General features: G+C 36.9%; 1 protein-coding gene across 1 annotated transcript in view; it reads left to right on the forward strand.

Moving 5' to 3' along the window:
• kif1b (kinesin family member 1B) overlaps positions 1-12,714 on the forward strand; it is a 91,302-nt gene that overhangs the window by 58,872 nt on the left and 19,716 nt on the right. The window contains 10 exon segments of the mRNA XM_051096076.1: positions 2,489-2,591; positions 3,845-3,993; positions 4,616-4,794; positions 5,207-5,347; positions 5,996-6,247; positions 9,662-9,780; positions 9,948-10,033; positions 11,612-11,741; positions 12,220-12,364; positions 12,519-12,612. Of these exon segments, the coding sequence (XP_050952033.1) occupies positions 2,489-2,591; positions 3,845-3,993; positions 4,616-4,794; positions 5,207-5,347; positions 5,996-6,247; positions 9,662-9,780; positions 9,948-10,033; positions 11,612-11,741; positions 12,220-12,364; positions 12,519-12,612 (1,398 nt within the window).

Consider the following 12,714-nt stretch of genomic DNA (forward strand, 5'->3'; position numbering starts at 1 on the left):
CCAAGTGTTAGCCAACTAGGTCAAAAGTCCATGCATTGCTCCATATGAATGAAGAACTTGACAGCTTTTGTTGCCAGAAATACTGCCTTGTTTCTATTGAAACTCTTGAGTTTTGGTATAGTAATGCATATTTGCATAAAACACAGTTGCTTTCCCTTCAAAAACTAAAGCAGGACTGTAGTTAAAAGGTGAAATGTTTAATTTTTATTTTGGCTCAACCAGTTATATCAGTTTGGGGGCGGAGCTCGCTGTATTTCTGTCCACTGACAAATCTGTTTAGTGCAGTAGAAATTACACATTTCACCTTTTGGTGCTGCACAGAAATTAAACTATAAGTCACTCCTCGATAATCTTTCTGTTGAACTGCTATCTAGACATGCCATTTCTCTGCTCCAATAAAGAATGTTATGCTAACATTAATGCACGGTGCTGTCAGCTACTCTTAACTACCACGAGAGGAGCTAAGGAAATGTGTAGTCAAACGGACAATGTATTTTTACCCTTTTTATAGGTATGTCACTTGTCTGTTCAGTGTTTTATCTATATGCAATGGGGATATCAAGTGCCTCCACAAGGCCCTGTATTATAATGTGTTGTTTTGGGGGGCATTTTTGTGCAACGTATGATCTCGTATGATGCTCAAAGATGTGTTGATGGTTTACTAATATTGCTATTACATCGAACTGTGCTGAATATATCAATTTCAAACAATGACTGAAATAAAGTGGACAAGTTTGAAATGTATTGAGTGTTGACACTGAGCTAAATGTCTTTATCTATGCAAATGTTGAATAGCAATCACATTTGTGACCCTGGACCGCAAAACCAGTCGTAAGTAGCACTGGTTTATTTGTAGCAATACCCAAAAATACATTGTATGGGTCAAAATGGTTTATTTCTCTCTTTTCTTTTTGGAAGATCAGGTTCCATGAAGGTATTTTGTAAATTTCCTACCGTAAATATATAAAAACGTAATTCTATATGCATTGCTAAGTACTTTGATTTTTTTTTTTTGCACCCTCAAATTACAAATTTTCAGCTAAATACTAAATAAATATGTTTTACATTAATGTACAAATCTCACTGTCAAAACATTGACCCTTATGACTGGTTTTGTGGTCCAGGGTCACGTTTAAAGAAATAAAGTATTAAATGTTGTAGATTTATCATGATCTTTTAGCATATTACAGCTTTTAGGAGGTATGACAGCAGTTAGCCAGTTAAATATGAAATGAGTTTGACTTAAAACCCAGAGCAGTTATATTATCCATCTAGTGTAAGTAGATTTACAGCTGCTTTGACATTGAGTTTACAGACAGAACATTTTCATTTGTTATAAAACTATGTGGGATAACAAAATCTGTTTAAATGTCAGGAAAATGTTACATAACCACATTTTTAGTGAAACCGCATACGGAATACCTCTCTTTGCGGCACACAGTCTGTTCTACCTGAAATCTTTTCATTACTATTTAAATGTATTATAAATGTCAGATGCATTTTGGTAGTGAAATGTCTAGACAGCTTGGCACCATGGAAAATCTTTCTATGCGGCAGTAGAGAACATACCTTGATTTTACCATTTTCAAAACTGCTGGAAGGGTGCAGGAAGGTTTCATGTCTCGGATGTTATCTTAAAAAAAAAAAAAGTGTTCCCACATAGTAGAACATCAAAACTAAAAGTGTTTTTTTTTTTTTTTTTTTTTTTTTTATGTTTTCACTATTCCAATCACATATGTGACCCTGGGCAATAAAACCAGTCATAAGGGTCAGGGTTTTTTTAAATTGAGATTTATGCATCATCTAAAAGATGAATAAATGAACTTTCCATTGATGTATGGCTTGTTAGGATAGAACAATATTTGGTCAAGATACAATTATTTGAAAATCTAGAATCTGAGGATGATTATTTTGAGAAAATCGCCTTTAAAATTGTCCAAACAATATTACTAATCAAAAATTAAGTTTTGATATATTTACAGTAGGAAGTTTACAAAATATCTTCATGGAATATGATCTTTACTATCCTAATGATTTTTGGCATAAAAGAAAAAAATCAATAATTGTATTTTTTGGCTATTGCTACAAATATACCCTGCTACTTACGACTGGTTTTGTGGTCCAGGGTCACGTATTTTTAAGTTATGGGTTTGTTCAAATCTAAAGTATTTCACTGGAAGGATGGATTTGAAGCATATATGGAAATGAGACTTGGACGTGAGCTTTTTGTTACCTGAACCACGTCACAATGCCCTAGCAACCCTATTTCTGTGTGCAAAATTAGTGCTGTTTACTTTTACTTCAGTCTATGTCATTAAAAAGTATTTTAAGAAGTGTAATTATTCCGGTGCCATGAACTAGCTAAATGGCAAACAGTTGCTTAAGCTGCAGTGTACCATCCTTTTGAAGCTTTATCTCTAAGGTTCAGTAAGTGTTTGTCGTGCTGATACGATCATGTCATGTCTCTCTTCATCAAACCTTCTCAAAGGTATATGAGAGTAAACTGCAAGAGCTGCAGAAACAGGTGGAGACTCGCTCGTTGGCTGCAGAGACCCCAGATGAAGAGGAAGAAGAAGAGGAAGAGGATGAAGGTAATATTTATGGGTGTTAGAGGATTAGTTCACTTCAAGAATAAAAATTTCCTGATAATTTACTCACCCCCCCATGTCATGCAAGATGTTCATGTTTTTCTTTCTTCGGTCGAAAAAAAATTAAGGTTTTTGAGGAAAATATTCCAGCATTCTTCATATAATGGACTTTAATGGGGATCAACAGGTTGAACATCCAAATTGCAGTTTCAATGCAGCTTCAAAAAGCTCCCAGCTGAGGACAAAGAGTCTTACCTAGTGAAACGATCAGTCATTTTCTTAAAAAAAAAAAAAAAAAAGTTTACTTTTTAACCATAAATGCTCATCTTGCACTAGATCTATGATGCGCATCAGTAAATTCACACATTACATAATCATGTTGGAAGGGTCACGCACGGTTATTCCTTCATCTGTGTAATTCGGTTCAAAAACGTAGGGTAGGGAGTTAAACGCCATCTTAATTTTCTCCTCCAAATTCAACATCATCCGACAGTCATTTGACTTTCTTTACACGTTTGCTTTGTAAACAGTGGGTCGGTATTTCTGCCTTTGTCACTTTTGACCTTTCGATTGTAACTACATAATGAGTGAAGCCGAGCTAGTGCAAGATGAGTATTAGTGGGTTTTTTTTTTTCTTCTTTTTTTTTTTTTTTTTTTAGAAAATGACCAATCGTTTTGCTAGATAAGTCTCTTATTCTTCGAATGGGATTGTGTAGACCCATTTGAGACTGCACTGAAACTGCAACTTGGACTTTTAACCCGTTTGCCACCATTGAAGTCCACTATATGGAGAAAAATCCTGCAATGTTTTCCTCAAAAACCTTCATTTCTTTCAACTGAAGAAAGAAAGACATGAACATCTTTGATGACATGGGGTGAGTAAATTATCAGGACATTTTTATTCTGGAAGTGAACTAATTCTTTAAGCTACCCAATGGCATGAAATGCACCCTTTTTTTCAAAAGAGGTTTATATGCAATCTATAGGGACACTGTACAAGTAGAACATGTTCCTAAATCAACATGGTTTAAATCACATTCCTGTCCTAACTCTATCCAAAACCTCAACCCAACCCCAACAATCAGAGGAACATCAATAATAGGCTGATAAGCCCCTGCTCCTTTCTCTATGCCAATAGTCTGTTTGATTGAATATTGTTCTAGGAACAATAAGGACATCCTGCCTGGCAAAATCACAGCCACCTACAGTATATCACTGCCGTGCCATGTTTGACAGTTATTCCTCTATTGTTGCAGTGCCCTGGACCCAGCATGAGTATGAGCTGGCTCAGTGGGCTTTCAGGAAGTGGAGATACCACCAGTTCACCTCCCTCAGAGACCAGCTTTGGGGAAATGCTGTATACCTCAAAGAAGCCAATGCCATTAGTGTGGAGCTCAAGAAGAAGGTACAGAAAACATTTGTCAGTTATCACTGAAAAACAGGCCAACAAGGACAGTTTAGTGCATGTTTATATACAGTAAAAAATAAGAATGCTTCCTGTCTGAATGACCTCTAAAACCGACAGGTCAGGTTTTTTACTGCCACAACATGATGTAAAACAGTGTATAACTGGGTTTTTCTTTGTGATGGCTGTTTACAAGTAGGTTCTGTATTTACATATTCTCAGACAGATCCCTGTTGCTTTATTCATTACCCATGTGTCAGCTTTCAATGGTTGTCTCATTAATGTCAAAAAGCACACAAACCGTTTCATCAGTTCTTTTTCTGTCACTTGCTTCACTTTTACTTGTTTATGCCATATGTGTATAACCTCGTGAAGACCCCTGCTGTGGAGCCTTGAGATGAAACATTTCTCTTCTGATTTATCATGCGCTCTTACTTTATATTTATAGCTTCAGTGGCAAATTTTAATTCATTAATCAGCGTGTGGAAATCTTCTGCTGTATTCAGCTTTGTTACGTACTTCAGTTTCCAAAAATGTCTGAACCTACAATCTTTCAGTCATCAGCTCACATTATTCATCCATGTTTATGTCCTTATGTCTCATTTACATGATCTGTTTGTAGGTCCAGTTCCAGTTTGTCTTACTCACAGACACCCTCTACTCTCCGCTGCCCCCGGAGCTGCTGCCTCCAGAACCAGAGAAAGAACGTGACCCAAGGCCTTTCCCACGAACGGTGGTGGCTGTGGAGGTTCAGGACTTGAAGAACGGAGCCACTCACTATTGGTCCCTGGAGAAGCTCAAGTAAGCCTCGCGCTGCCAACCCCCCTGTGGTCTACAGAGATTTGCGCTTATTTCTTGTGCAGTTATTATTTGGAACAATCCATTTAGAAATCCCAAAGCTCTATTTAAAATGTTCAACTTGTTTATTTGTTTTATATTAAATGGTGTTTAAACTGCTATTTATCAACTGTAATTGTTTCTCAGTGTGACATTTATGACACAACATTTGCATGGTTCCTTGTGTTTGAATGGAAAAACATTCACTGGAAACAATGAGTTCTGTCATTCTAGCAACTCAGAAGTCTGCTACCCATGTGGCCAGTCACATGGCCATATTCCAACATGACATTCGAAATGAATTATAACATTGTTGATTTATTTGATTTTGCGACGTGAGATCAAAAATGTGACTTGACTTGTCATGTTCTTACAGGCAGAGGCTGGACCAGATGCGCGAGATGTACGACCGTGCGGGCGAGATGGCCTCATCCAATCCGGGTGAGGATGGGGAAGGTGCTTTGACCGGCAGTGACCCATTCTATGACCGCTTCCATTGGTTCAAGCTGGTTGGGAGGTATGCTAAACGCCTAACCTTGTTCCTATAATCTGAAAAATAGGAACAAGTTTTAAATACCGTAAAATTAGGTTTAATTCTTCGCAAACATTTTGCACTTTTTTTTTATGGTTAAAACATGGTGTGAGTGTGTGAGAATTTGTGTTATGTTTGTTTATAAAAAAGCTAAGAAGGGAGTTCATAAATCATTCATGACATCTTTGTTTAGTCATTTACACTGTTATTTTTCTCTTCATATTTAAATCATCCTTTTTATTCACGTTTTTTTTTCCTGTTTGTTTTGCATTGTTTTCGCAATCATTATATGCTTGTTTCACTGTATACTAATGTAGTGTTTATTTATCTTTTTAAATGCAGTGTTTTCATCCATTTGTCATTATTTTAAACATTCATTTTAAATGTAGATTGCTTTTTGTTCTGTGCACATTTTTGTGATTTTTCTTTTTTTTTTTTTTTTATGTTTTATTCCCACAATCATGATAAGAACAGTTTCTGTAAATGCATTGACAGTTAAAAAATAGCAGTTATATATTGATGTACCTGTTTTCTACTGTATGTCTAAAGTCGAGGCCCTTAAATCTGGGTCATTTAAATAATCCTGTGAACTCTTGCTTGTGCCTGCATCCTACCCACGCACCTTTTTTTTAGCTCACCTATTTTTCACGGCTGTGTGAACGAGCGTCTGGCCGACCGCACTCCCTCGCCCACCTTCTCCACCACCGATTCTGAGATCACAGAGTTGGCCGACGAACGGCAGAGCGAGATGGAGGACTTCATGGATGACGAGGCTTTCGTGGACGACACCAGCTCAGATGCTGGGACCGAGGAAGGCTCTGACATCTTCAGCGACGGCCAGGACCCCTTCTATGACCGTTCGCCATGGTTCATCCTGGTGGGCAGGTTGGTGGTGGCCACTGCTCGGGGGAAACTCGAAAAATGAGTGCTGGAATAAGAGAGGAATGAATGACAAAGAAAAATGGAGACACTTGTGTGGCTCAGTGTGCAGCTGTTAAAGATCAAAAGATTTAGATACAGTGAAAATGAAATAAACTGAATTCATGTTCTAGTCATGTGAGATCTGATCTGATCTGAGAGACAGCTCACAGGGCTATACCAGATATCTCCTAAAGTTCTCCAAAGCCTACATTTAACCTCCATCTGTCTGGTTTAACATTAGTACTCTAAACATCAGTACACATTTGTGTTTGTGTTCATCCATTGTATTTATTTTAATCGGGCTGTCAATCGATTACAATGTGTTATAGTTATGGCTCTCTTTGCCTGTGTCGATTAATCGCCAAATTACCGGAAGTGGCGCTTTTCACAGCCGAGAATTCATAAAACGCATTATTAGGCCGTTTCCAAGGCTGCACATAAAGCCTAATACTATTGTGAAAACGTTATGATTAAATGCCATAGGTTTAATATGCCATATATATATGCCTTAGGTTTAATATGCGCTTTGTTTACATGTGTGTAGGTTACGTACATGCGTGTCAGAGCAGCTCCGTTCACAACTGTTTTTTTACACGTTTGGAGCGTCTCGAACGCCATTTCTGCATATTATTGTGAGTTTGTGTTTTTATAATGTTAATTTGCGAACGCAACGTGCGCCATTTCATCAGATTTGTGAAGTAAATCCTTTATAAACCTACGCAAACACAGGAGAATATACCAGTATCTTTCCTGTTCATCGCGATTTCAAAATAAAAGCTCAAACCCTTACTCTAAGTTTACATTTTGATGGCCACGTATTCAAGAAACGGCAGCATTTCTGTTGTAAAGAAATGGCCGAATTTTAAAGATTAAGTGGACATTTTAATTAAATGTTGTTTGGTCGATATTAAACAGCGATTTGATGGCGCTGTAAAGTTTAAAAACAATCGTCAGGCCGTTGGCGCCCTCTGCAGTTATTTATTATAATAGATAATGCATATTAGTTATGTTGTTTATAATGTTATGTATTTTAAATTTGATTCGGTAAACCCATAAGATTACTTTCTTTTGATACTTTATTTTAAATTATTATTATTGTCTCTATTATTGTAATTTTAAAGTCCCCCGTAGGCAAAAATTTTATCCCTTAAAACTGATGTTTGATCATCAAAATTACATTAAAATATTTTTTCTTGTGAAAATAGTTTTCTCATGCCTTAAAACAGCTTGAATGTAACTCTACCCCCCTTGCCTCATTTACTATACGCCGATCTATGAATATGCAAAATTAGCCACGCCCCCACGCAGTAGCACCAGCCAGAGCCCCGTGATCCATTAACTAATCTGTAGTAAACGCGATGTGATGGCGAAATACGGAAAATGACTGATAAAACTATGTTTTTACTAGCGGACAACTACAGTAGATACTGTAACATTTGTTAAAGTTACTTACTTGACGATGCGGTGCCTTGAAGGCTCGAATGCAGCCTAGTTTGTGAATCCAGTGCGCGCCCGCGAGCATATGCGAATGACGTGCAGACGGCAATGCGGGAGAGGTGCGTCTGACCCCGGGCTACTTTTACACTGTTGCCGCGGGATATTTTTCAAGTTGGCGGTTAGCATCTAGCGGTTGTGCTCTATTTAATGCTCTATATGCTTTATTAAATACCCTATTTAATGTTTGGTTTTGTGCTGAAAATCCTATTGGTATATTTTGCATGCTAATAATAGGAATCTGTCCTTTGACGTGATTGGTTGCTTATTTTGTGACGTAGCAAAAAAGGACTGTTTCAAACCGCATTTCTGGGACAGCCTTTGGGAAATTGCAGTTTTAAGGAGAAAATACTCAGCAATGGTGTTGATTAATGAACTGGGACATGGTTTGTCTAAAACATATTAAAAACACCACATAGACAAATAAACAACATAAAAATCTTGATTTTCAATACTAGATTTTTCACTATTGTTTGCTTAGGCCTATTTTTATTATCACAAAAATTCATTCTGATTACTCGATTAATCATCAGAATAATCGACAAGTCGCTCAAAATAATTGTTAGTGATAGCTGCTTTCTAGGTAAGAAAACTGGTCAGAATGCATTGCAAATGCAGACAAAGTAACACAGATGTAGTAGTAATAATATAATTCAATAATAAAACCATGTTCCCAGCACTTTATGAACTAAATCTTACATGTACAGACTTTTAGCCACCGGCCTGCTGCATTTGTTCTCTGCTGGGGTTCACATTAACATTTTTATGAATGACGATGTTTCACTTAAGGGTGATATTGCACTTAGCGTCGATGGTAATTAAATTTCACCATACTAGAATGCAAATGACTTTTGTTAAACATCCGTCTGGATTTATAAATAAATTATCCGTAAAAAACGTCTTTCTCCTGTGACTGAGAAACAAATGCTGTGTGTATAAAACACTGTTGAACACAAGGAATGTTCAGATCAGTTTTCAGAAGTCAGGCAAAAATAAAATTTAAATCTAAGAGCTTTAAAAGCTAACATTGTAACAATGTTTTATTAATCCCATCCGTTAACACATTAACTTTGATTTACAGCCCTAATTTATTTATTTTTATTAACTTATTCATTTATTGTGCTTGTATATTAAAATGTTAAATTGTGTCCATTTGTTTCATTTCTTTGTATAATTTTGTCTGTACTTGTTCCTTTAATATGAGTTTTCATTCGTTGTACTTCAGTAAGAGCTGCTATTTATCAGTCAGCTGTACAAGAGAGAAGGATAGAGGAGGAGAGAGGCAACATAGTCTGGATCGATGCAGAGGCGTAGATGGACCTGCGTCATCGTGACTTCACTGATGCGCTACACTGATAGCTCTCCTCCATCTTGGCCTTGAGGCTGCCTACGGGGGGAGGAGGAGCTCTTTGACTGCAAACAGCTTGTGAAATTCAGACTATGTGTGCCCCCTAGCCTCTGAAAATATAAAATATTCTAATACAGTCTTTCTTGGAACAAACCAATACATATTTTTTGTTGTGTATGAGTTATTTGGTTGCCCTTCTTTTTCTTTGGCATTCAATTTCAAGGTTGAAGGATTCATTTTTTGTTGTTATTTAGTGCTGTGTTTTGTTTGCGTCAGCTCTTAGTGAATGTGTCTGACACCGCATATCCATTATTCTCTGATGGTGTTAATCAGGGTAATGGAGATGAACCCAAGGCCCTGAAAGGAAGTCACTGTGTGTAACACTGCTCGGCAGTGTATCTCCTGTACCCTCCATACTAATACATATGGTTCTTGGTACATGTTGTGAACGTGTGTGTGTGTGTGTGTGTATGTGAGATAGTCAGGCGGCGACAGCTCTTGAGGCGGTACTATAATTGTTGTTCTTTTTCCTCCAGAGCTTTCGTGTACCTGAGTAACCTGCTGTACCCTGTGCCTCTGGTGCACCGTGTCGCTATAGTAACAGAGAAAGGAGAAGTGCGAGGATTCCTGCGAGTGGGGGTCCAAGCAATCGCTGGTGAGCACTGCTCTATATTAATGAATTAATTAAGACTCGGCTTAGATTTAATTAAGCGCCAGTTGATATCAACTTGATGTGCTTTATAAACATTCAGTCTTTTAAGTTGGTTTCAAATTGATGTTTGGAATTTATGTCCTTATTCTTTGGTGTTTGTGTTTTTGTAGCTGACGAAGAGGCTCCTGATTATGGATCTGGTGTGCGTCAGTCAGGCACTGCTAAGATTTCCTTTGACAATGAGTATTTTAAAAAGGTACAACCCTTTGAGATTTTTTTTGAGTTTTCCTGTTGTTTTAACATGAGTAGATGTGTACAAGGCAAAATGTAAGAAAAATATGTGAATGTAAATATAAATGAAATATGAAAAAAAGAATGGCAGAAATGTATATAAAAATAAATACTCCATTTGTTTATCTGCATGTGACCATATACCAATGACAGCATATATTAAAGTATTTTAAAATGTAATTTAATCTAATTACAAAGCCCTTTTCCGCCACTGAAAAAAAATAAAGGTAATTGCAACTTTTTATCTCACAATTCTGACTTTTTTGTCTGAGATATAAACTCGCAATTCTAAAAAAAAGTCTAAATTGTGATATAAACTTACAATTGCAAGTTACAAAGTCAAAATTGCAAGACAAATTTTGAGAAATAAAGAGTAATGAAATTGCAATTCTGAGAAAAAAAGTCAGAAGTTCTGACTTTATTACTCACATTTGTAAGCTTATGTCACGTGTTTCTGAGGAAAAAAAGTCAAAACTGCAAGAAAAAAAGTCTGAATTGGGAGATGTAAACTCACATTTGTGAGTAAAAAGTCAGAATTGTGAGTTTTTATCTCAAAGTTCGGACTTTATTTTTTGCAGTTGTCAGTTAATATCATGCATTTCTGAGGAAAAAGTCCAAACTGTGAGTTTATGTTTGATAGTTCTGACTTTGTAACTCGCAATTGTGAGTTTATATCAAGCAATACTGAAGGAAAAAAATCAGAATTCTGAGTTTATATCTTGCAGTTGTGAGTTTATGTTACAATTCTGAGAAAAAAAGAATTGTGAGTTTATGTCTCACAGTTCTGACTTTATAACTTGTAATTGTGAGTTATATTAATCTCACAATTCTGAATTTATTTGTTGCTGTTGCGAGTTTATATCACGCAATTCTGAGGAAAAATTCTTTATGTATCTGGCTGTAACTCGCAATTGTGAGTTTATATCATGCAGTTTTAAGGAAAAAAAAGTCCGAATTGTGAGTTTATATTATGCAATTGTTAGTTTATCATGCAATTCTGACTTAATAACTCGCAATTGCGAGAATATATTACGCAGTTTTTTAAAAAAAAGGTCAGAATTGTGAGTTTATCTCGCAATTGTGAGTTTATATCGTGCGATTCTGAGAAAAAAATGAATTGTGAGTTTATATCTCGCAATTCTGACTTTATAACTCACAATTGTTAGTTTATATCACGCAATTCTTAGGAAAAAAAGTCAGAATTGTGAGATTAAATCTTGCATTTGTGAGTTTATATCACGCAGTTCTGGGGAAAAAATTGTTTTTATCTCACAATTCTGAATTAATTTGTTGCAATTGTGTTTATATCACACAATACCAAGGGAAAAAAAGTCAGAATTGTGAATATTTTTGAGATAAATAGTCGCAAAAAATAAGATAAAAAGCCTTTATTTTATTTTATTTTATTTTATATTCAGTGGCGGAAATGGACTTCCATGTATAACATTTGTTCTAGTTTGGTGGTCAAACTGGAGGGACATTTTGTGGTAGGTGCATTTATTTATTTCCTTTCCTTTTTCTTCCTCTCTTTTACACCATCCAGAGTGATTTCTCCTCCGTGGTCATGACCCGCTCTGGCCTCTCCTTGGAAGAGCTGCGTATTGTGGAAGGTCAAGGTCAGAGTTCAGAGGTCATCACTCCTTCAGAAGAGATGAACAGAATAAATGACATGGGTGAGTGTAGATGCACAGACCAGCTGCCAGCCTCTGAGCTCTGAACAAAACAGTTCAGTCTGAGTGAAAAGAAATGCTTACACATCCAGTCGATGCTGTTGTGTTTTGCCATGTCGCATTTGATTTACACTGCTTCAGTGACCCGAAAGCTTTGGGACAAAACGGATTCTTCTAGCAGGCTTTAACAGGTCAATAAAAGAAGTCCATGGAAACAAACTTACAGACACTGTTATAAAAGCGTCAAAGAATATGAAAAAACTACCAGCCTGGTCCAGTTTGCTTGCTTTTTTTGCAGTATAATTATTTCACAAACACCCTCTAATTGTGTAACTATTTAAAATAGTGTAAAGAAATGCAAAGAAAATCAACTTGCATCAACAATAACATCAACAATTGCACAACAGTTGTTTACAGATCCATTTACATTAAAAAATATCGAATATTATGCATATTTGTACATGTGTTTTGTGTCTAAAAGACTTGAAGCTTGGCAACGTGGACACAAAACTGGGTGACGGTTTGGCAGAGCATCTGGAAGTGGGCAGTATTTTCACTTTCCGCGTCACCGTTCTGCAGGCGAGCGGTGTCCCGCCCGAGTACGCAGACATCTTCTGCCAATTCAAGTGAGTCAGCCTGTCTCTATGGCAACCCTTCTTTCCTGTCTCATTGGTCTTTATTCAGACAGAGCGCACACACACACACTCACACACCTCCACATAAATCACGCAATCGCACAGTCACGCTTCTCTCAGTAATCCTGTCTCATCCTGCCAACAGTTTCCTTCATCGTCACGATGAGGCGTTCAGCACAGAGCCCCTGAAGAACACAGGCAAAGGTTCCCCGCTGGGCTTTTACCACGTACAAATGTAAGTGTTGAAAGCAGCGAGAGAAACAAGCTTTTAAAGAGGAAATTGTACATAAGGGTGGCAGAACCCATCCAGAGTTGTTAATAGGGAATTCTCATTAAAGTAT

Source organism: Labeo rohita, chromosome 23, assembly GCF_022985175.1.
Source record: "Labeo rohita strain BAU-BD-2019 chromosome 23, IGBB_LRoh.1.0, whole genome shotgun sequence".
Taxonomy (NCBI): Eukaryota; Metazoa; Chordata; class Actinopteri; order Cypriniformes; family Cyprinidae; genus Labeo; species Labeo rohita.